Here is a 25,733-nt window from a genome sequence, read left to right as displayed (position 1 = left end):
TTTGTACTTTGTGATTTTTGTTAGTTATTATTAAAACGTTTTTTGAGTTCACTGCCACCTGCCTCGCTGCCTTTTTCGTTTTCCCTGCATTTGGGTCCACACAACCTGCCTGCCTGCTCGCGTCCCTGACAGGGATCCACGGATAGAAAGACTTGTAATTCTTAAAGGATAAATGTCACTTTGTATATTGTGACTAAATATTGCCATCTAGTGTATTTTTTGAGCTTTCAGTAAATGATACTGTAGCCATGCCCAAATGCATGATGGGAAGTGCAACCATGACTGTGCGTAGTGCTACCAATTGATATATCTTCTCTGCGTTGGGAAATAACATAAGGTGTTAAGAAAAAGATCAGTTACTACCTTGCTTCCCACGGTATTTCTAATCGTAGGGAGAGGGATTATAAGGCTTTAGCCAATTAAAAAAAGGCACCAAAGGCTGCCAAAATTCACTCGACTCATTTCACGCTGCCTTTTAGCTCTCTATATAGGTAAAACGTTGCCATTACAGAATGAGCGCGACAATGCGTGAGTGGGTCGTGCAGCGCATGCATTAATTGCGTTAAATGTTTTAACGTGATACATTTTTAAACAAATTAATTACCGCCGTTATCGGGATAGATTTGATAACCCTACCTTAAAGAGTATGTAGCGGCAAAGGGGGTGTGAGACATCAATAGAGCCGTTATGTGCCAAGATAACAAATATTGATAAAGTTAAAAAAAAAATCAATCACATTAATGAGCAATTATCGAAAATAGATCGAAAATGACGAACATTTCTGAAAGTGTTCCGGAAACAGCCGAATGGGGCGGAGACGTATTGGATACAGGACTGGACACGTATACATTATTGTTCGTAAAATATATAGAACAAATCCTCTGATCCCATTCATATTTGTGTCGGCAGAGCGAAAAGCTATGATAGCGCAATAAATGATAATTATTCTATGCATTCCTTTATTTTGCAGTCACGGTATATCAGCTTCACAAAAAGAAATGCAAAACAAATCATTGGTGTTTCCCACACGATCTGCTGCCGATGTTTCATCAGTGTCATTGCTCCCCTCAATGACCGTTTCATTACGCTGCATTGGCGTTCGTTTGGGCTCAAATTGGTAACCTTAAACACCGATTAAAGCTTCGTAACTCTCCTCGTCACCATTAGATGAACATTCGTTACGTCCTTCTACGTCTGATTCGTCGCTGAAACTAGAAACGAAATTGTCTGCCATCATCGCCACCATTCAGTATTAAAGCACTGAGCCTTTTTCTTGTTGAAGAAACACCCCTCACTGGCAATTCTGAATTCTCTTTTACTGACAACGGGGGGTGTTTCTTCATGAAGGAACCTGCAATATGTGCAGGACGAACACTGCATCAGCATAAACAGCTCAAAACACCCCTAATTCTCCCCTCACTAGAAGGAATTATATTGATGCAGACAGGCGCTGCCCCCCTAGTGGCCGGTGGCACTCTCTTCACTTGTCGTGACGTCACGCACACAATCTGCCAGATCTCGGGCGCCGGGCGTTTATGGATAAATGATGGAATATTAACATTTTCCCAGGGCACTACATACCCTTTAAGCCTAAACTAAATACTCTGGATGAGTGTAACATATGTCTGTAACGTTAAATACAATTAGAAAACGATTTAATTTAAAAAAAAAAAAAAAAAATATATATATATATATATATATATATATATATATATTAAAGGCATGTCCGATATTTTTTTGCCGATTCCGATACTTTGAAAATGACGTGATCGGACCCGATCGATCGGTACATCTCTATCTGTGATACGTACTTAAGGCCATATTGCCCAGCCCTAAGTAGAGGTCCCTCTTAGCCAATTGGATGCCAAGAAGATGCCCGGCAATAGTCAATGGCAGAGTAGCTATAAGTATGTTATGTTCAGTAAACTCTGGGTCCTGTGAGTTGCAGACCATTCTGTATTTTTGCCTTTCATACCCTGAAATTTCTGTCGTAACAAAAGATAATATTTTCCAGTTGAGGCGTGTAACCTGAAAATTTCGTATGTAGTATGTTCGTAAGTTAAGATACCACTGTACTGGAGAGGCCTACGGTTATAGGAAGTAAGTAGTCAGGTTCCTACTGTCCGAAAGCAGGTATTACCGTAGGTCGAGGACGTCATAGCCCGAGGACTTTATTCAAAAACAGAAAATATCGACCTTAACTCGACCCAGCTAAAAACAGCTCATCAATGGTAAGCGACGGACTTTACTTAGGCCTTGCTTACCTCCGAGTCAAATGTGCGTGAGCGGGCGTTCGCTTCACCGCGAGCATTCCGACAATAAGACCCTGCGCTCCATCTTCCCTGTCAGGAGGCAGCAGGTGGGTAGGCGCCTACACAAATTGCGCTTAGAACGGCGCGTGTGCGAGGAGCTTAGGTGCCCGCACTTCCCGAAAATTACCGCGTCGGCGTCAGATCAAAGCGGAGAAGCGACACGAAGTCAGCGGTGTGTTGAGAGTCATGTGATTCATTAGACCCTTCCTCAGCCAAGCTTTTTGTCCTGAACACACACATGCACACGCACACCACCTTCTGTGATCAGGCCCGGCGTGTGCTGCTGGTTTCACGCATGCCTTGGGCCCAGGCACTGGCTGATTTACCGCTTCAGCGGGACATTATGAAGACCGAGACAAGCTTTTGATCTTCTCGCCATTCCTACTCTTTAAGTTTGGCAGCTTTCTAGATGGCCTCACTCAACTAAAGCTGGCCTGAAGAGACGTTGTTTGATTTCTACCACTGTCCTCATTAAAGCTTCAGCGGGAGGGCCTCTGTTCTTCTCCTTTAAACACGTAATGCAATTATTTTGCACGAAATACTTTAATAGTATTGATGTCATTCAACGTGTGTTTTAGTTTGCCTCGGGACACGCTCGGACATGATGGAACGTTGTTGTGTACACCCAATAATCATTAAAGTTGCGGATTTAGATGCTGTTCGCGTTAACGTAACTGGGAAGTTGACAATTTATTTTTAAACAGAATGGATGTGATGGTAATCAATGTACACGCTTTATGATTTTCTAAAACTTTCTTACTTTGCATATTATTGATGTAGGTTTACTGGATGCTTCATGTGCCATGTTTTTCTAATGTGAATAGGGATGTCCCGATCCAGGTTTTTGCACTTCCGATCCGATACCGATATTGTTTTGCACTTCCGATCCGATACTGATACTGGCCGATACCGGCCATCTGAGCATGTATTAAAGTTTAAAGTTATTTAGCCTCCTTACTTAGTTGTCAGACTCATTTTGAAAAGGGTTTTAGTACTCTTGATAACAACTAGCCAGCTGAATTAGGTGAGTTTGAATAACACACAACGGTTGGTAACAAGAAACTGACCTGTTTATTCAGTGACAAACACAAAACTTTATAAAAAAACAGAAATGGCATAGTCAGTAAAACGTGCAAATAATATTGTAAACTGTCTTAAAAAAGCAAAACACACAAACAACCTCTGTGGAACACCCCCCCCCCCTACGGGACGCAATGAGAAACTGACCGCGCGTCCCGAAGACCGCGCTGTGTATTAGTTCCGCTTTACTTGTCATATTTCAATAATCGGAATTTGGATGTTTGTTAATCGTTCTTGAATCTTCGACGGCCGAATCGCTCAAGGATGTAATGACAGCTGGGCATGTTGTACCGTGGTTCTAAGTATTGGATGGTGCGTCTTTACTCACGAGAGATAATGGCTCGTCATCCAGAATGAATTCTTCGGCAATGACTCTTGTTATTCCCTGGGCTTTGGGACTCTTATATTGTTTGTGGTGGTATTTCGATAAATGCTTGATTAGGTTGGTTGTATTAAAACTTCTTACAGCTTTACCACTACGCTTGACTTTATTGTGGCAAATGTTGCACTCTGCCCCTTCGTCTTTGTCGTCCTATAAGGTGAAATGATCCCACACAGCTGACATTTTTACCGATAAAGTCTCTCTGTAAATTGGGAGACGGTAATGTAAATGTAGTGGGTTGAAGGTGTGCCATAAAATGCGGAGTGGATTTTAGGGAAACCGAAGCAAAAACTGGAATGGATTATGTAAATCGGTGTGCTGGAAAACCCGGACCGGATCGGAATTTTTCCGTGTCTGCCCATCCGATACTGATGCGCATTTTTTTTGCCCATATCGGCGTCCGATCCGATCCAAATATCGGATCGGGACATCTCTAATTATGACCACTGTCGATGCATGGCTAACGTGTCTTACGTACTGGCTTTATTTAATCTGTAAAAACACAGCACTGTAGAGTGATGAGGATGTAAAATAAATACTTAATAATGCTAACTATCAATTTTAGCTCAGTAGTCATTGCTGGATAAAACACCGAGTAGCACTGGTCCCTAATGTGCTCAAATACAGCAGGTATCATACATTTATTTTGAACACTGCAAAAACTCAAAATCCTATCAGGACTTAGAGTTTAGACTAACTTAAAACTTAAACTAGAATTTAAAAAGAGCTTGACACAAATAGAAATTCAATTGAAACACGTGGGAAAAAATCCTAACTTTTAAGTGATGTGTGTTATCAAGCGTAATGGCATTTTTAGGTAAGAAATATATATATATATATATATATATATATATATTAGGGCTGTCAAACGATTAAAAATTTTAATCGAGTTAATTACAACAAAAAAAATTTAATTAATCGTAATTAATCGCAATTAATCGCAATTCAAACCATCTATAAAATATGCCATATTTTTCTGTGAATTATATATATATTCTGTAAAATAAATTGTTGGAATGGAAAGATAAGACACAAAATGGATATATATATATATATACATATATATATATATATATATATATATATATATATATATACACATTCAACATATGGTACATAAGGACTGTAGTGGGCATTTCACTCTACTGTCAGTTAAATCTGTCTATGCTGTCCTCACTCCGAAGCGTCTACTTTTTCCAACGCTAGACAGCTAGTGAACGACGCCTTAATAATCAGACTTCTTACTTTTTCATCTGATTTATTAATAAATTGGCCTCAAACCATTGTCCCCTTTAAAACTACAAAAAAAAAGTACACAAGGATTGCATTAGCAACAACGTTAGCTTAGCACGCTATACAGGTTAACTAAACATAAACAAAAAGCGTCTCATACAAAAAATATAACATTTCGCTTATTAACATAATATGTACATTCTTTACAACAGTGGTCTCAAACCGGTCCTCAAAGGGCCGCAGTGGGTACTGGATTTCATTCCAACCAAACGAGAACAATCCCTTTTCACCAATCTGGTGTCTAACAAGTGTAATCAGTTAATTGCAGTCAGGTGCTGCTTACTTTAGCAGAAACCTCATTGGTTGAACTGTCTGTTTTGGATCTGTTGGAACAAAGACCAGGACCCACTGCGGCCCTTTGTGGAATCGGTTTGAGACCCCTGCTTTACAACAACCATACTTACGGACAAATCTTGTCCAAGGATCATATAAGCACAACAGAGACGTCGTGCAGCCATATTGAACGAGAGGAGAAAAACAATAAACCATGTCGCAAAGCGACCACAAGAGTTCGCTGTTAGCACAAAAAGCCTTGCTGTAAAACTTACCAAAAGGCAGAATACTGTCTGAGCGGGACATGTGCGTTAATAGCGTCAAATATTTTAACGTGATTAATTAAAAAAATTAATTACCGCGCGTTAATGCGTTAATTTTGACAGCCCTAATATATATATATATATATATATATATATATGTGTATATATATAAATATTTATATATGTGTATATATATATATATATATATATATTTTTTTTTTAAATAAGATGTAAAAGTTTTTTGAGTGAAAGCAGTGAATTTTTTATTCAGTGTCTTTTTTAATTCTAGTTACATCTGAGACGCAATTGTTGGCTGTTTTCAACAATGTACATCGAAAATAAAGACATTGATTGACTGAAAATGGTTCAATATTAGATGAAATGTCTTGTTTTCTCATGTATATTCATAATTGCTCCTCACCTAAAAATATATATGTTTTATCCGATTAATCGATAGAATTTTCAGTCGATTACTCGATTACTAAAATATTCGATAGCTGCAGCCCTATTCCATATACTGGAACTTCAAATGTGTATGTTTGTTCCGAGGAGTGTTTGTATGCACGTGTCCAACATTTCTGCGAAACTTGAACAAAGAGTCTCCAGATGCACATGAGACGACCTGCTAAAATCATGAAAAAGCCCATTGATAATTCTGAACTCTCTCAATGAGAGATGTAGAGGAAAGGTGAAGAGAAGCGAGAACATGTTTATGAAATGTTTCGTCTCGGGGCTCCCACTACAGACGGTTTTTATACAAGCTGATGGAGGCTGTCTAAATGGTGTTTTCGTGACTTGTTCTCTTCGGCATTCTGTGTGAGTGTGTGATGTCGACATAAGCAGGTGCAACATGCGGGTCAGGTCGTGGCCGCTAACTGGCATGCTCAACGGATGTAGACCGTGGCGGGGTCTTTGTGTTTTTTTTTTTTTTTTTTTTGTAAATCATAGTCTCACCCCTTTTTTCACTACAAAAATGTGTGGATGAGGCAGAAATACCATCCTTAGAAAATCCTCATCTTACTTCACTTTTCCACACAGTTTTACTATAATGATAGACATTCATTTACTGCAGTTGACCGTGAAAGAATGGACATCTGTTGCTGTCAGTCGCATTCAATGAGTTAAAATAGAGCAGGTTATGAGGCTGAAAGATAGACAAAAATGAGAAGGGCCTTGCAACATTAAGAATTGTACTTGGAAAATGTGAAATAACATGTAAATAGTTATATTACAAGTTAAACATGTATATTTTTGGGTTTAAAAAAATGTGGTATGGGAACACTCCAAAGCATCCAAAGTTTTTTTACAATTTGTTGAGGTAATTATCGAGGGTTGATTGATTGAATATTTGCTCGATTGATGTAAATTTTTGCCTTTGCTCATATATACCATACATAATACATATTGCCATATTTTTTTCTTATTGATACAACCAGTAAATGATTATTGCTTGCTATACTAGGTTGTAGTATAATGTTTAAGTGTTACAAGGAGTAAAGAGGGTTGGGATGACAACTGCCTTGCTTCATGGCCATCATTGCGTAACTAGACCTTCCGGGACATCTTCAGCATCTGGCGTCTGGACTTTCGTCTAGAGTTTAGACCTTCGAGGACAATTTTCCATTCGAGGACATCTTCCATGGCCGCAGCGTTGCATAACTGAAGTGTCTGGGTCATTCTGACCATTTTTTACCTGTGCCTTTGCTTACACACGTGTATTTAGTTAGTTCCACCTACATGCTCACACATAGCCAACCAAAATCACATGGGTGTCTCCAGCTTGCTTTCCCCCTCCCTTCAGGGCGGCACCCTTCTGTGTTAGGACAAACTCCTAATGAAAAGAGCAAAGAGGGTTTTTTCCTTAGATCAATTCTGTAGACTAAACAGCGTAATCTAGCATTCCTCTGTCTAGTCCCTCTTTGCTCTTCTTGGCCAAGAAAACTGAGTGTCTTCTCTCCTTATTTTTGGGTAATTTTACAAATGTCTACCTAAGGGTCTATTTTTGAACTGGACACAATTCAAGTTTATTTATTTATTTTATTTTGGGGGGGGGGACTTTGTTTTTATTTAGCACACAAACAATACAACACAAAAAAATCCTTGACAACTTCATCAGCTACTGTATATACAGAATGCATACAGTGGGGCAAATAAGTATTCAGTCAACCACTAATTGTGCAAGTTCTCCCACTTGAAAATATTAGAGAGGCCTGTAATTGTCAACATGGGTAAACCCCAACCCTGAGAGACAGAATGTGGAGAAAAACCACAGAATATCATGGTGGAAAATAAGTATTTGGTCGATACCAAAAGTTCATCTCAATACTTTATGTACCCTTTGTTGGCAATAACGGAGGCCAAACGTTTTCTGTACCTCGTCACAAGCTTTTCACACACTGTTGCTGGTATTTTGGCCCATTCCTCCATGCAGAGCTCCTCTAGAGCAGTGATGTTTTGGGGCTGTCGTTGGGCAACATGGACTTTCAACTCCCTCCACAGATGTTCTATGGGGTTGAGATCTGGAGACTGGCTTCGCCACTCCAGGACCTTGAAAGGCTTCTTAAGAATCCACTCCTTTCTTGCGCTGGCTGTGTGTTTGGGATCATTGTCATGCTGAAAGACCCAGCCACGTCTCATCTTCAATGCCCTTGCTGATGAAAGGACATTTTCACTCAAAATCTCTCAATACATGGCCCCATTCATTCTTTCCTTTAGACAGATCAGTCGTCCTGGTCCCTTTGCAGAAAAACAGCCCCAAAGCATGATATTTCCACCCCCCCATGCTTCACGTGGGTATGGTGTTCTTCGGATGCAATTCAGTAATCTTTCTCCTCCAAACACGAGAACCTGTGTTTCTACCAAAAAGTTCTATTTTGGTTTCATCTGACTATAACACATTCTCCCAGTCCTCGTTTGGATCATCCAAATGCTCTCTAGCGAACCGCAGACGGGCTTGGACGTGTACTTTCTTCAGCAGGGGGACACGTCTGGCAGTGCAGGATTTGAGTCCCTGGCGGTGCATTGTGTTACCGATAGTAGCCTTTGTTACTGTGATCGGAACCTTTTGGAATTTCTCAAATTTCTGCATAAAATTACCATCAAATGTGATCTGATCTTTGTCAAGATCACACAGATGAAAAAAAAACGTGTCTGCTTTAACTAAAAACGCCCAGACATTATAGGTTTTCATATTTTAACTCTGGATAGCATGCAAAAAATTAGAGAAGGGGGACAAATAAGTAAATGAACCCTCTGCCCAAGGAGTTCTTAAAGAGCAATTGAAACCAATTTTGACCAAACATTTTAATTCGGGTGTGTGCCCAATCACTCATGAGTGGTTTAAAGCTGCCCTGCCCACTATAAAACACACACCTGGTAAGAATTGTCTTGATGAGAAGCATTCCCTGAGGTGCATTATGGCCCGGTCAAAAGAGCTGTCTGAAGACCTGCGATCCAGGATTGTTGATTTGTATAAAGTTAGGAAGGGATACAAAAGCATCTCTAAAAGTCTAGATGTTCATGAAACGACAGTCAGAGAAGTTGTCTACAAATGGAGAGAGGTTGGCACTGTTGCTTCTCCCGCAAGGAGTGGCCGTCCACCAAAGATGACGCCAAGAGTTTAGCGCAGAATACTGAAAGAGGTAAAAAAGAACCCTAGAGTGTAGGGCTGCAGCTATCGAATATTTTAGTAATCGAGTAATCGACTGAAAATTCTATCGATTAATCGAGTAATCAGATAAAACAAATATATTTTTATGTGAAGAGCAATTATAAATATACATGAGAAAACAAGACATTTCATCTAATCTTGAACCATTTTCAGTCAATCAAAGTCTTAATTTTCGATGTATATTGTTGAAAACAGCCAACAATTGCATCTCAGATGTAACTAGGTGGATGTGTTGTATTTGTATCTATTCTAAATATCTAAACGTATGCCACTATCTAGTGTATAACAATGCGGAATGAATTTAATGAAATTCAAGTGATATTTTTCAAGTCATACAAGCTGTTATAAATGTTCACACAAGAATTCTTATTGTTTACAAGATTTTTTTTCATACTTAATGTTTAGACTGCATGTGCAATTGTTAAATTGAAAGCTGGTAAATAAATTTAACGAGAAACTGTTCATTTGTATTCCATGCATTGATTCAAATTTTCAAATTATATAACAGTTTGCTTGGGTGAATTTATCGTCATTTATCGTTATCGAGGTAAATCTGCTCAATTTATCGTGATACGTACTTAAGGCCATATCGCCCAGCCCTAGTTCAAAATGAATGTATGATACAGGCTGTATTGGAGCACATGAGGGACCAGTGCTACTTGGTGTTTTATCCAGCAATGACTACTGAGCTAAAATTGATAGTTAGCATTATTGAGTTTTTATTTTACACCTTCGTCGCTCCACAACGCTATGTTATGTTAAAGCCTGTATGCGTGAGCTAGTGACAATAACGTTAATCTTTATTTAATAGCGTTTAGCGCTCTTTATTAGCGCTTAGCGCTCTACTGTTTTAAGATGGCGGCTGTTTACTAACGCTGACCAGACGCGGCTGAGTCTGTCATTTCGCATCTAGTTCGACATACATGTGATCTCTATGCTACCTGCTATCAACATAGCATCGTGCGGGCTAGTATTTAGCAGCGTCTGCGTCGTTTGTAGCGGCTGTCGGCTGATGTAAGTGTTTTTTTTTTTTTTTTCTTCTTCTTCCTCTACGAACGTGACATCAGCGCGTCGTCCCGCATTAAAAGTAGTCCGAGCAAAATGTGATGCAGCTGTCAAAATAAACGATTACTCGAGGTGAATAAAATTACTCGGATCAGTTTTTAAACTCGAGTTACTCGAGTTGCTCGAGTATTCGTTTCAGCTCTACTAGAGTGTCTGCTGCATCTGTACTTTGTCTTGATAAGTCCAACATTCAGTTGTCAAGGTTCACAGTTTATTATGTTGAAGCACACAGTGACCAAAGAACTTTCCACAGCAGCTCAAACAGCTGTTTTGTCACAGTAAACACAAGCTTCAGTATACAGTCCATACAATAAAAAGGTTGTCCGCCCGATTTCCTGCCTGAGCTGTCCACTGTCTGACAAAGCCAAGGCAGCCCTGCCTTGCAAACACTCAAGATCAGGTTTACAAACTGTAACCCCGTCTGCTAATTCCTATTAGCAGTCCTGGTGCATCCTGTCTATTCGTCCTTGGAGTGGATCTCTCCTGACTGTGGTACTCCCCAAGGTTTCTCATTTTCTCCTAAAGAGCTTTTGGAGTTTTTCCTTGCTGACATGGAGGGAATTGAATTGAATTGAAGATGCTAATTGGAGCAATCCAACCCAGTGGTTTTGCGAGCGTGAATGGGAATGACTAATGAGGACCTCAATGCTCACAAAAGATATGCGGATTAGAGTCAGATGACCCTTCTCTGGTAACAAAAGGGATTTGTATCAACTAATCCACCCTTGGTAGTTTATTGTTAGGTTTGGCACTGGTACCCTAAACTTTTTACCACTCAAAGAATACTGAGTTTCACTATAAGAGCTTATTATTATCCTTGAATGTATAATGATGCCGCAGACTTGAGAAAAATTTCATTGGCCTTTTTTCCACTTGATCTGGGATTCCCCTTCTGGCCATTCGTTTTTCACGTCGCCGGGTCAGGCCAATTGGCACGCTTGGCATCAAGAATATGCAGATCAATCTGCTAATTAGTTGCACGCATCCATTAACGCCGAGTTGAAACGCACGCGGTCGGCACCCGAGCAGACGCCGCGGCGGAAACGCGCGCCGGGTCACCCGAGTCGGCCGTAGCCGTCGCGTGCGATCCCACACGCTCACGCCTCCGGAGTATGTTTGAATTTGCAACGGCGGCGTTAGCTTCACAAACAGCCATCAGAAGTGGAATTAATGATCTGCCATCTTATCTAACGCGCTTCCTCTTTTGCACTTCGCACCCACTCTCCAGCTCAAGGACTACTGTGCGTTTAGGCGCCCTGCATTTTTTTTTTTTTTTTGCCCGCCATCTGGTCAGGCCTCCCGGGCTCTGCGGGGCGCCTTCCATCGTCTCCTATTCATATTCCGCTAGCATATTGTCTCCGCTGCTCTATTTTTTTTTTTCACGGCACTTCTTTATTTTTTGATGTCGGACTAGCGAGCAAAACTGCACTCCCCAACTACCCGCCCCGCTCCCCGCTAATCGGTTGTCCTATCAAGTGTAACCTGGAGGCCCCTAGTAGAGCAATTAGAGCGACCTCCCTGCCCACCTCTTGTAATGAAGCCCAGCACATTCTGGAATCTGTAGCCCCTTTAGTCTCCCCTAATGGGACATCATTATTGTCAAAGAAACAATGTAAATGGAAATGAACATACTCATTAGCCAGTCGCAGAGAGAAACCTTTGCCGTTCTTTCACACACGCACACGAGCTGAACTTTCTCCCTTCAGCTTACGAAGCCCGCTGCCCCAGCATGCTCTTATTCCTCTGGTAGCCTGTTTGTTTTTCTGAGCATCTGTGTGCACCAAAGTCAGCAATGCGTTTTTTTTTTTTTAGTCAAGGTGAGGAGGGAGTGGGATTATTCCTTTTTTTTTTGTCTTGTTGGCATTCACTCCGTATCCGCAGTACGGATGTTAATTGTTGTATTGTTACGCGATTATGCGCTCAACCTTTCTGCCTCTTTCGGCTTACGTCTCCCAGGGTGCACCTGTGCAGCGATCCCGGTCTCTGTCCCCGGCTGGCAGCGTGGAGCTTTATCGGGAAGGAAGAAAAGGCGCAGTGCAAAAAATTCGAGACCTTGAGGACTTGCTTCAATCTAAGGTAAAGTTGGATGACATTGTGAGGTATTGCACCAAAACTACTGTGAATAGGATTCTGATACTGGAAGGGTGTTGGAATACTGATTATAATTAGCGAGTTAATGGCATTTTCTCCCTTCAAAAATGGCTCTTTTTTTAAATTATTGACTGTCATTGACGGTGGTCGACGTCCAATTCATTTTGACATGGAGTAAATGTCTTTTTGGGGGATTCTTGACAACTTCTAGTTTTCTTCCAGTTACACTGCTATGCTAAAATGCTAATGGAATCCAATAATATTGGCATCAATGTAATCGACATATATGACCGTCAAAGGCATGAATGTACATGGCCGTCAATGGCACGGGCGTTCATGGCCGTCAATGGCATGGGTGTACATGGCCGTCTATGGCATGGGCGTACATGGCCGTCTATGTCATGGGCGTACATGGCCGGCTATGGCATGGGCGTACATGGCAGTCAATGGCTTGGACGTGCATGGCAGTCAATGGCTTGGACGTGCATGGCAGTCAATGGCTTGGACGTGCATGGCAGTCAATGGCTTGGACGTGCATGGCAGTCAATGGCATGGACGTGCATGGCCGGCAATGGCATGGACGTACCTGGCCGGCAATGGCATGGACGTACCTGGCCGGCAATGGCATGGGCGTACCTGGCCGGCAATGGCATGGGCGTACATGGTCGTCAATGGCATCGACGTACATGGTCGTCAATGGCATCGACGTACATGGCCGTCAGTGGCACGGACGTACATGGCAGTCAGTGGCACGGACGTACATGGCAGTCAGTGGCACGGGCGTACATGGCCGTCAGTGGCACGGGCGTACATGGCCGTCAGTGGCACGGGCGTACATGGCCGTCAGTGGCACGGGCGTACATGGCCGTCAGTGGCACGGGCGTACATGGCCGTCAATGGCACGGGCGTACATGGCCGTCAATGGCACGGGCGTACTTGGCCGTCAATGGCACGGGCGTGCATGGCCGTCAATGGAATGGGCGTGCATGGCCGTCAATGGAATGGGCGTGCATGGCCGTCTATGGCTTGGACGTGCATGGCCGTCTATGGCTTGGACGTGCATGGCCGTCAATGGCTTGGACGTGCATGGCTGTCAATGGCATCGACTTACTTGGGCGCCAGTTGAATGTCAAAGGTCTTAAATGGTCGGTTTTTGGTAAAAAAAAAAAAAAAAATCACAATCACCCATGCTTTTCTGCCATTGAAAATAAAGGCAATTTTGGCCATTTGAAATGAATGGAAGAACGTACATGGCAATGGCATCCTGTTCGAAACGAATGGGAAAGTTTTTGGTGAATTCTGGGGGAACTGTAGGTTTTTGGCAAAATTGAAACTGAAATTTTTGATGTATGATTTATGTGAATTGGATAAAAATTGTAGAACTATCTACATTTTTTTAAAAAAATTAAAAGCTTTTTTGCACAAACTGTAATTATCTGGGAGTCATTTGAAAGATTTCTTGTGTCGCACGAGATTTCCAGTCATTTCGGTATTCGGACTGTGTTGATAGGCCAAACGGCTTGGGCTGTGCGGCACGCCGAAGACACGTCATATAAAGAAAAAACATAAATAGTTGCTTTTGCATTACATGCAAAGCTACCATCAAACATAAGAAAAAATACAAAAATGATTACAGTTTAACTCGTACCTTGAGATACGACATTATTGGCACACGAAAATTCATTTTATAAAAAGTTTCTCGAAGCTTTTTCCGCTTCATATGTCGAAAAATAATTTAGCTTCCGAAATATAGTGCGTTCTATCAAAGATGCATAGTTCCCGCTAGCAGAAAATGTTCTAAGTTGCGCTATAAGATCCTGCTGCCCTATTGGGCTTTTTCATCAAGCTTAGTAACATGATCAGCAGGGCCAAGAACCAAAAGTGGTCTCTGCCATGTGGCAAAATGGATTTCGCCATGTGGCCTTTTTTTTGTGGCATTTTTATTTATTATTTTTTTTGCCATGTGGCGTTTTTTGCCATGTGGCATTTTTGGATGGATTTTGACGTTTTTTTTTTGTGTTTGTTTTTTTGTTTTGGTATGTGTCAAAATGTTTTTGGTTTGTTACATTTTTGGAGGGGGTATATGGCATTTTTTGGGGTATTTTGCAGTTTTGCAGGCCATGCATATCCATGCCATTGAGGCCATGCTCGTCCAAATTTTCCATTCATTTTAAATGGCAGAAAAGCGTGTGGCTGTGATTTTTGGCCATCCACTTACTATTAAAGCGCATTGACATTCAACAGACACCCAAGTAAGGCTATGCCATTGACTGCTATGAACGTCCAAATTTCCCATTCATATCTAATGTAAAATGTACGGTCAACAATCACAACCACACGTTTTTCTGCCATTTAAAATGAATGCAAAATTTGGACAGGCCATATACCCCCCAAAAAAATGACGCAAAAAAAATCCATTTTGCCACATACCAAAAAAAACAAAAAAAGCCACACAGCAAAATCAATTTTGCCACATGGCAAAAAAATGCCGCATGGCAAAATCCATTTTGGCACATGGTAAAAAAATGCCACAAGGCAAAAACAATCCCACATGGCAAAATCCATTTTGCCACATGGAAAATTCCACGCGTTCTCGCTGTCTCACAACATGATTCTGCTCTCCTATTGGCCTGTTGAATGATGACGTTTCAATTTGTTTGTCGCACTGTGCTAACGTGGAAATTACAGTAACCTTTTCACACAGACGGCTACAATTCACAATAAAATTCACTTCTCGGATTGAAGTAGCATGCTAATGTGACTCATCCGTTTATCAAAATTGCGTGATATTTTGAAATTGTAAAATTCAAAGTCAGCCATTCTCCATTTTTATTCCTTTAAAGAAAGTCGCGTCAAATGACTTTGACTTGTGTAAAGTTCATCGGCATATATTGGAGTCGCTCAACCTCATGCAGGAGACCGGTGGCCCAATTTCTCTTCGTTTGATTACAGCTATCATCCACCGGAAGGTAGGAATCTCCGCTGTAACTGTCGCCGTCTCAAAAGATTCAATTGCGATTCCTCTCTGACCTTCTAGAAGCACAAGTGTGTGCGTGTAGGCAGCGAAGCAGCGGGAGGGCAAGACGACTCCGGTCAAAAATGAAAACCGTCCACGCTCCCTCGAACAAATCAGCTTTATTGGTCCACTTGTTCTTCGCGCTGTTCTTCATCTTCTCCTTTTACTTTGAGTTAAAATGCAATCTTACAATTCTTTTAATAAGGCAGCTTTGCAGCAGTTTTTATTCCGGTTTTATCGTAATTTTGTTCCTCCTCGGGGCGAAATATAATTCTTTTGGTTACTGAAATGATGCTTTAAAGTGCCTACGACAGGATAAAAAACGTCTTAAATAGCGTTATTATGTGAATTAGAATCATATTTTAAGACCATTCGACTATATACAACAATTTGGCAAAGCACAGATGACGAGAAATTAGTCTTTTAATCTGACGTTTAGCCACGCCTAGCATTACAGGGCTCTAGCGTCCCCACCAGGAGGATGACGTCGGCAGGGTCATGGTTTCATCTGATTTAGAAGTCAGCCCATTGAAGGGAAATTATTCAGAATGAGGAAAATGTGACAAAGAGAGCAGCAACATGTCATTGTTTCAGTCTCTCTACTCCAATATTTTTACAGGATATTCTTTTTATCAAAGTATTTTTCCCAATTGCTAAATAAATGGTAAGGTCATGACAAATAAGTCTTGTGCTAAATGGAATATGAAATATTAAAAATGCATTTATTCAGTACGACATGGCAAAATTACTCCATAATGGTCAAAAGTAGGCCTGAACGATATTGGAAAAAACTATTGTTGCGATTTTTGGGGGGCTCGCGATATATTGTGATATTATGTTGCGATATTAAAAAAAAAAAAAAAAAATTTTTTTTAAAGAAATTTTCACTAGATGACTTGAATAGTTGTTTGGAAAAACTTTGGATGACTCACCATCACCACAGTGTACAGTGATCCCTCGTTTTTCGCGGTTAATGGGGACCAGAATGCGCCGCGATCAGTGAAAAACCGCGAAGTAGCGCCCCCCCCAATTTTTTTTTTTTTTTTTTTTTTTTTGTGTGTGTGGTTTTTTTTGTGCTCGATGTATTTATTCAGATTTAGCATTGGAAAGATAAATATAAGACATGTTTTTTCTCACTTTTTCCCCCAAAGTGATTTAAAAAATGTATATAAATAAATGGTTTTTAAGCACTTCAAATGTCATAATTATTATCAGTTTTAAACATAACTGTCCAACCAAATCATTTTTGAACAATAATAAAGTACTGCAGTAGAAAAATGCTTGGCTTTATTAAATGCTTCTGTTTATCTACCTTAGCTTTGACTCTTGGAGTGACATGTAGAAATTTCAAACTCCTTATTATCACTTCTGGCATTTATTTTATATGTCTCCAACGTCTCCACACACACACACACACACACACACACATTCATTCCAGCGTGGCTTCCTTGGCGAAACTGTTTAACAAGTTAAACGGTGATTGACACATTGCTCCGCTTTGAAGTCCGGTTCTTTGGCAAGATCAAAGACAACAAGCATTGTTAACTTTAATAAGCAAGTGCTGCAGTGACTGTGAGGAACAAAGGGCTGTGAGAGGGAGGGTGTGAGGCTGTGCGCAGAGCAGAAAGCAAAGCGTATGTGGATTAAAAAAAATTAAAACTATCGCATGTGCTGGCGATGGGACTATTGCGCACATTGCAATGGCGATGTTTAAACGATATATCGTTCAGGCTTAGTCAAAACTGTCCGCTTCTTGCACCTCCCAAACTATATTTTGTGCCACCGGAGTTATTCCGGCTTTTATCATTTCCCTGCCCAGGCTTTGGAGAGTGTAAACAAGCCAGGAGTCGTGATCGCTAGCCGACATGCTAACCCGAACCAAGTGATGTTTCAAAGTCTTTTTCTCTGCTTTTGAAGCAAAAAATCACACAAAACCACCCAGGATCATGTCACACGGTGGCGGGGTTGTTGATCGTCTTCATCGATCGCCAACCCGCCCGGCGGCGAGCAAATTACAGCTCGTCAGACTCGTTCCCCTGCTGCAAGCAGGAAAGCATGGGAAGCAGCTGGACACACTGGCTGACATCGGAGTAGCGCTTAGCTGCCACATGGTCAACACGAATATGGTGTAAAATAATGCTTTACTACACGGCAAAGACGTAAACAGTGAAAGAGCGACGTCCAGTTGTTGTGCAGCTAACATGGCAGGATGTGTCTGAGGAGAACTTTTCTACATGTCCGTCCACGATCAAGCGTAAGTAAATACCGTATTGGCCTGAATATAAGACAGCCGTGATTATAAGACTACCCCCTCTTTTTCAAGACACAAGTTTGGAAAAAAGACTTTTTGAACACCAAATTAATTTTTATACAGAAAATAATTAGAGTACATCTGAAACAAATGATTATAACAATATATTTGAGAGAAAAAGCATGTTTTTTTTGCCTCATTCAAATCTTAATATCCGAACATTTAAATATGTAAACTAAAGTGCAATCACATTTGTAAATGAATGGCTTCTGGTTTTTGAAATGTAAATAAACCAATCTATTGTGATAAAACAACAAAATTGCAATAACTGCATTAACCATCAAAGTGAAGTCTAACTGTAACTTTAGTGAAACAAGTCTGAATAAGGAAAAACATTGCAATAAAATAATGCAAACTGGCTAAACTAGTAGCTGAGATCTGTCATGACAGAACATCGCTTCAATGATATCTGGCGCCATCTAGCGTCGTGAATGGGTACAATGTCTAGACCTCGAATATAAGACGACCCTCACCTTTTCAGTCTTATTTCAATGCAAAAAAACACCGTCTTATATTCGGGCCAATACGGTAGTCCTTTATTTAAAGAAAGTTTGTAGTATTGACTAGAGGCGTGCAAAATTTCCGATTCTTAGATTATTCGCGATTTGGCCGTGGAAGATTCGAGAACAATTCACAAACATCCAAATTCCATAATTATTGAATTATACCAGGTAAAGCGGAAATAAAACGCAGTCAGCGCGGTCTTCGGGACGCAGTGAGGAACGGACCGAGAGTAAATATCATGTGCAGCTAATGCCGCTAGGTAAAGAAAAAAAAAACAATAATACCTGACTGCGGCCGTCAGCCGCTACAAACAGCGCCCAGTTGCTAGTTGCTACAAACATACGGCAACATACGGCTATGGTAGATATCGCATATATTTAGACTAGATGTGAAATGACACTTTCCCGCTTTAGTAAACAGGCGCCATCTTAAAGCAGTAGACTTCTCTAGAAGGCTCTGTTGTAGAGAACCTAATTACTTTTTATCTAAAATACCCCTAAATCGTCAAAATCTTGACTTGAATCTATCTTTAAATGATGAAACAGTTTTAAAACTTTCACATGTCGAAAGTAGACATGAGGGAAATTATGGAATAACGGGCGCAATTTTAACAACTTTAACGGTTAATTCACAACATTAAATTAATTGAATGTGGTTTAAAGCTGCTGATACAGAATGGGTAGTTGAGTATTTTATTTACTGTTTTTAACCGGTAACTTGATACTAAAATAGTAGTTTGGTTTATTTAGCCTGAGAGGATTTTGGAACAATTTTGGAACAAATATACAAAACATAAAAAAAAAAAAAAATAAAAAAATAAAAAAAAAAAGGGGGGGGGGGTCAATAATCGATTTATCATCGAATCGGAGTCTCTGAATCGTAATCGAATTGTTAGGTGCCCAAAGATTCCCACCTCTAGTGCTGACTGTTTAATAGCTGTATTCGCCGTCATTTTTAACACAAAGTTGCCATTTCTGATGGAGTTTAAAATTTGACATAACACCGGGCACACAAAGAGGGCCGGGTATAGCACTCTCCCGTCGGGGGTGTATGCGACAAGCCGCCGGTCGTCTGCCAAGTAGCATTCTCGGTAGACAAGGAGCATTGCCAGCCACAAAATACAAGCCACCTCCGTATTTAAACGTGTGCCATGATCCCAGTATTTGACATAATACAAAACACGATGTTTACTCACTTCCTTGTAAGTCCAATGGTCCCACAGTAGTAGGGCTTTTTTTTGGCCAATATCACACTCCTCTCCATGGTGCAGCAACAATTTTCTGCAGCACATTTGGCGTGATGTGAAAAATAAACAAATTAATCTGCAAAATTAGCTAAATCCGCAGTCCATCTGTATGTTATCAAGCAATTCTGTATTGTGAGATGCTAACCCAGGTGATGTCGAATTCGCATTAGTCCTAAACCCGAGACTGGAGCTGGAAGTTACTCATTTTCATGGTGCGGGATTCAAAAATTGAATATATAAAACGATCGCTTCCACACACATCCAAGTGGTCCATTTCATTCAGGAGCATAAAACACAGCTTGAAATATGAAATAAACATGGTTTTTGGTGCCATACTCACTTCAAGATCAAGTTCAGGGTTACAAAGCAATTAAAAGCATGATGTACAGTGGAGTAAATTCTAGTTTCTAGCTTGGATAACAAGCCAGTAAGCAAACAAGGATTGTAGTCCCCCATTGTAATGCAGACCCGGCTGCAGAAAGAAATTACAGGGGGGGCATTACATTTTTTGGGGGGGGCACACTTATTCAATGTAAATTTAGCCGTAACAGTGGCGTTTTTACCCGTTATATTTTCTGATGATAGTGTCAGTCAGTGAAACTGCAGGAGGTGGCAGTGCTATCCCTTCATGTTGACTTTCGGCCGCTTCTTTGTGATGGCTTGAGTTCGTCTTTAGTTTCTTGAAAAAAAAACACGGATGTCCATTCCAATTTGAATTAGCAACGGAGGAGCCGCTCAGTCGCCATTTCTGTAACCGGAGCAATCCCTATCCAATCGCAGTACACAATGGCCGGCTACTCAGCCCGCCCCCCTTATCTGTGATTGGCTAGAAATTGCCTACATTCGCTGCTCTGATTGGTTGAATTGAATGACAACAGATCAAGATAGGATGACTAGAGCAGTGTTTTTCAACCTTTTCTGAGTCACGGGACGTTTTTACGTTGGAAAAAATCTCGTGGCACACCACACCAAAATGTTCCAAAATTACTTTCTGTATAGTATATTTAATTATAAAATAATTTCTCAGTATTTATACTTACTCAATGTGAAACGTTTAGCAATTAGGCTTGAAAAACTATCAGACAGGGACTTGAGCAATGCATTTAAGCACATCAGGGCTGGTCGTCTCGCTGACAATGGCTTTGCAGACAGGTAGTATTAACGTCTCTGCCACAGTTTGGGACTTTTGGGATTTAGCAACAAAGTAACTGGCTTTCAGGGCGTTCTTATTTACCTTTGTAGTTTTTCTCAAAAAAGTTGCCCATTTCTCTGTGTTTTCATGAAGGCGCACAAAATAATCCATCGACTTGTTCTGAAGCGACGGGCGTTCATTTGGAGATGACGTTTAAGCTTGTATGGCGCCAGGGCGCTAGATAGCCGCTCATGTCGTGTTCAAGAACTGCTCGGATTTCTAGGCATCTCCCACCTAGCTGTCCTCGATAATGTGTTGGAATAAAAAAAAGAGGGAGGATTAACGGTCGTCACATATGGATAAAATGGAAAGGATACTTTTGTATATATTGACACTTCATGAGTCAAATAATGAACAGTAGAAGCGCTGGGGTCCACATTGTTACGGAGAGCAAGGTGGCTGATGCCTAGAAATCCGAGCAGTTAATGAACGCAACACGACTCATCTGCACACAACCGAGAACTTTTTCCCCATTCCTTCCTTCCTACTGCAGCTTTGCCCGACGATGTTTAAAAAAAAAGTGACATTGGATAATTTCTCGCGGCACACCTGACGATCTCTCACGGCGGCGGTACAATTGGTTGAAAAACACTGGAATATAGGGTTCATTCTCCCCGTGTGTGTGTGTTTTTGTGGTAGATTTAAAAAAAAAAAAAATGTACACAGTACAGTTTAATCGAGCTAGGGCGGGCACAGCCGTCCTTCAGGGCGGGCACGGCCCCCTAATGCCCGCCCATGCCGCCAGGTCTGTTGTAATGACAGACATCCATCAACAGGAGGCGCTGGTGGTAATGCATGGAAAATTGGTCTTCAAAGTCCTTCAAAAGTGCTTTAAAATGGCAATGAAAAAGGTGTACGAACCCTGAAAAAAATAGTTTGATTCTATCTTTTTTTCCACTTTAGCAATCCGCTGTAAAACATTCGAAACATAGTTGCCATCTGCTGGAGATTGTGCAGTACTACAACTCACGCCCTATTTAAAATTCACAGTGAAGCAGACCTTTCTCGTTGCTGAAAATAACTAATTACCTGTAATGTGTTTTAAAGCCATGCATTCATCCCTTTGGTTGTTTTTACTAGCCGGTTTGTTCCAATTTAGAGCAATTACACTTTCTAAAAGCCGTTTCTGTTCTTTAGTTAACCTAAGACATACCCCGGAGCGCTCCTCCGCTTCACCTCTCTTTATCCTTTTCCCCGTCTTTTGGGTTGACCGGCGAGCAAGTGATTAAGCAGAGGTCATCTCCCTTTAGAACACAGTCCCAGGAACGTATTAGGCATCATTTTCTTGTCAGATCTGAAGTGTCTGACTTAATATCACTGGCAGGCACCTAGGCGGACAGTGATGCCCGGCATGGATTCAGACGACACGCATGACTGTCTTGGTTAATGGTGCCATTTACGTATCTGCCGCTTGAGGAGCGTTTGGTGAAGGAATGCACAGGGGAGACAAACTGACAACTCAAATGCAGGAACTGACTACATTTATTAGTGGTTGGAGTGCATATGGGCAGTGGGTATGTGTAGGTTTATTATTCACTTTTGTCCGTTTTTTGCTGGAATTCTGAAAAGTTTTAATTCAATATGAAAACGTAACGTTCAGTCTTCATATTCGTATTACAAATATGTTTTTAGTTCGATATGGCAACATTTATTGACTCCTATTCAGTACCAACGACGGAAATAGACGTCAAATCCATTTTCACTGGGAGGGACTGGGAGCGATGGAACGATAATTTATGAAACTTGATGAAATCGCACTAATTCCGTTTAGGGCTGCAGCTATCGAATATTTTAGTAATCGAGTAATCGACTGAAAATTCTATCGATTAATCGAGTAATCGGATAAAACAAATATATTTTTAGGTGAAGAGCAATTACAAATACATATGAGAAAACAAGACATTTCATCTAATTTTGAACAATTTTCAGTCAATCAGTGTCTTCATTTTCGATGTATATTGTTGAAAACAGCCAACAATTGCATCTCAGATGTAACTAGAATTTTAAAAAAAAGACTAATTCACTGCTTTCACTCAAAAAACTTTTAGATCTTATTAAAAAAAAAAAAAGAAATACATATCTTACCTAAAAATGCCGTTACGCTTGATAACACACATCACTTAAAAGTTAGGATTCTTTCCCTCGTGTTTCAATTGAATTTCTCTTTGTGTCAAGCCATTTTTAAGTTCTAGTTAAGTTTTAAGTTAGTCTAAACTGTAAGTCCTGATAGGATTTTGAGTTTTTGCATTGTTCAAAATAAATGTATGATACAGGCTGTATTGGAGCCCATTAGGGACCAGTGCTACTTGGTGTTTTATCCAGCAATGACTACTGAGCTAAAATTGATAGTTAGCATGATTGTTTTTATTTTACACCCTTATCACTCCACAATGCTATGTTATGTTAAAGCCTGTATGTAAGACACGTTAGCCACGCATCGACAGTGGTCATAATTAATTGAAACCTAGCCCTCCGCAGGGCTAACGTTACGCAAGCTAGTAGCGACAGTAACGTTAATCTTATTTATTAGCGCTTAGCGCTCTACTGCTTTAAGATGGCGGCTGTTTACTAACGCTGCCCAGACGCGGCCGAGTCTGTCATTTTGCATCTAATTCAACATACATGTGATCTCTATGAGACGCATCAGACGCTACCTGTACCAACGTAGCATCGTGCGGGCTAGTATTTAGCAACATCAGCGTCGTTTGTGGCGGCTGTCGGCTGCAGTAAGTTTTTTTTTTCCTTCTTCCTCTCCGCACATGACAGCGCGTTGTCCCGCATTAAAAGTAGTCCGAGCAAAACGTGATGCTTAGAGCTGTCAAAATAAACGATTACTCCAGGTGAATAAAATTACTCGGATCAGTTTTTAAACTCGAGTTACTCGAGTTGCTCGAGTACTCGTTTCAGCTCTAATTCCGTTACTGGAAGGTCGGTGATGTTTTTTTCCGAATTTTTGTGTTATTAGTAATAACTGGTTGTTCAGACTGAAACACATGTTGTCCATATCTGATATGAAACGTATGTAGTTTTAATCCGTCTCGCAAAAATCAGATTTCTGTGCTTTGTGACCGTTCCCATCTAGTTTGAATCCTGATGGGCTAAAAATCAGATTTTGGCTGCTAGTCTGAACAACGCCAGAGTTACTGTGTAGTCATTGTGAAACCATTCCTCTTTAAAACAGATTTGGTTTTCTATCACCATTATGACATTTATACTGTGTTTATTTTAGTTTTGAACTAATGTGTTGGAAAAACAATGACCTAACTACCTCTGAATTGATGTACAATATCTTTGTAATACATTTACCAACATAAATGGCATTCAACCCAACTGGGAATCTGAGTGTCCTTATAGACTGAACAGTTTCAATGTGCCTCGTGGGAGTTTCATGGCCATTTCATCCATCCATCCATCCATCCATAACCTACCACTTAATCCGAGGTCGGGCCATGGGATCAGCAGCTTTAGCTGAAGCCCAGACTTCCCTCTCCCCAGCCACTTCAACCAGCACCTCCGGCGGGATCCCAAGGCATTCTCAGGCCAGCAAAGAGAGTACATAGTCTCTCCAGTGTGTCCTGGGTCGTCCCCGCGGTCTCCCGCTAGTGGGACATGCCGGGAACACCTCTCCAGGGAGGTGTTCAGGAGGCGCCCGAGCCACCTCAAATGGCTCCTATCAACGCGGAGGAGTAGCAGCTCGATGCTGAGTCCCTCCCGGATGACCAAGCTTCTCACCTTATCTTTAACGGAGAGCCCGGCCACCCTGTGGAGTAAACTAATTTCGGCCGCTTGTATACGGGATCCTGTTCTTTCGGTCACGACCCACAGCTCGTGACCATAGGTGAGGGTAGGAACGTAGATCGAATGGTTCTTCTTCCTTCTTAACCACTACGGACCATTGCAGAGCCCGCATCGGATCGGCAGACGCTGCACCGATCCGCCTGTCAATCTCCTGCTTCCTCCTCCCCTCACTCGTGAACAAGACCCTAAAATACTTGATCTCCTGCACTTGGGGCAGGATCTCATCCCGGACCCGGAGAGGGCACGACACCCTTTTCCGACTGAGGACCATGGTCTCTGATTTGAACGTGCTGATCCTCATTCCAACTGCTTCACACTCAGCTGCGAACCGTTCCAAAATATTCGATAGCCGCAGCCCTAGAGTATACACAAATCAGCTCTGTAATCTAGAGACCAGTAATCGTGTGAATCCCTTCTAAGTGTAAGCCCGTCGGCAACCGAACCTACACCGCCCCATCGCCAATCCCGTCACCAGACCCCCCTCACCAGAGCACGACTGAATAACATTCCAGCTTCGCGCGAGCCCCACCAAACACGCGACAGCCAGAAACCAGAAAATTACATTGTTTGATTTTTAGATAATTTATTTGCAAATCATGGTGGAAAATAAGTATTTGGTCAATACCAAAAGTTCATCTCAATACTCTATGTTCCCTTTATTGGCAATAACGGAGGCCAAACGTTTTATGTAACTCTTCACAAGCTTTTCACACACTGTTCCTGGTATTTTGGCCCATTTCTCCATGCAGATCTCCTCGAGAGAAGTGATGTTTTGGGGCTGTCGTTGGGCAACACGGACTTTCAACTCCCTCCACAGATTTTCTATGGGATTGAGATCTGGAGACTGGCTAGGCCACTCCAGGACCTTGAAATGCTTCTTACGAAGCCATTCCTTTGTTGCCCTGGCTGTGTGTTTGGGATCATTGTCATGCTGAAAGATCCAGCCACGTCTCATCTTCAATGCCCTTGCTGATGGAAGGAGATTTTCACTCAAAATCTCTCGATACATGGCCTCATTCATTCTTTCCTTTACACAGATCAGTCATCCTGGTCCCTTTGCAGAAAAACAGCCCCAAAGCATGATGTTTACTCCCCCATGCTTCACAGTGGGTATGGTGTTCTTCGGATGCAATTCAGTATTCCTTCTCCTCCAAACACGAGATCCTGTGTTTCTACCAAAAAGTTCTATTTTGATTTCATCTGACCATAACACATTCTCCCAGTCCTCTTCTGGATC

General features: G+C 41.3%; 1 protein-coding gene across 1 annotated transcript in view; it reads left to right on the top strand.

The window, feature by feature from the left end:
* cntln (centlein, centrosomal protein) overlaps positions 1 to 25,733 on the top strand; it is a 336,531-nt gene that overhangs the window by 79,449 nt on the left and 231,349 nt on the right. The window contains 1 exon segment of the mRNA XM_057843797.1: positions 12,295 to 12,414. Coding sequence (XP_057699780.1) covers positions 12,295 to 12,414 — 120 coding nt within the window.

This window comes from Corythoichthys intestinalis, chromosome 8, assembly GCF_030265065.1.
Source record: "Corythoichthys intestinalis isolate RoL2023-P3 chromosome 8, ASM3026506v1, whole genome shotgun sequence".
Taxonomy (NCBI): domain Eukaryota; kingdom Metazoa; phylum Chordata; class Actinopteri; order Syngnathiformes; family Syngnathidae; genus Corythoichthys; species Corythoichthys intestinalis.
Note: the sequence above shows the minus strand (reverse complement) of the source record. Positions and strands in the feature narration are given on the sequence as shown.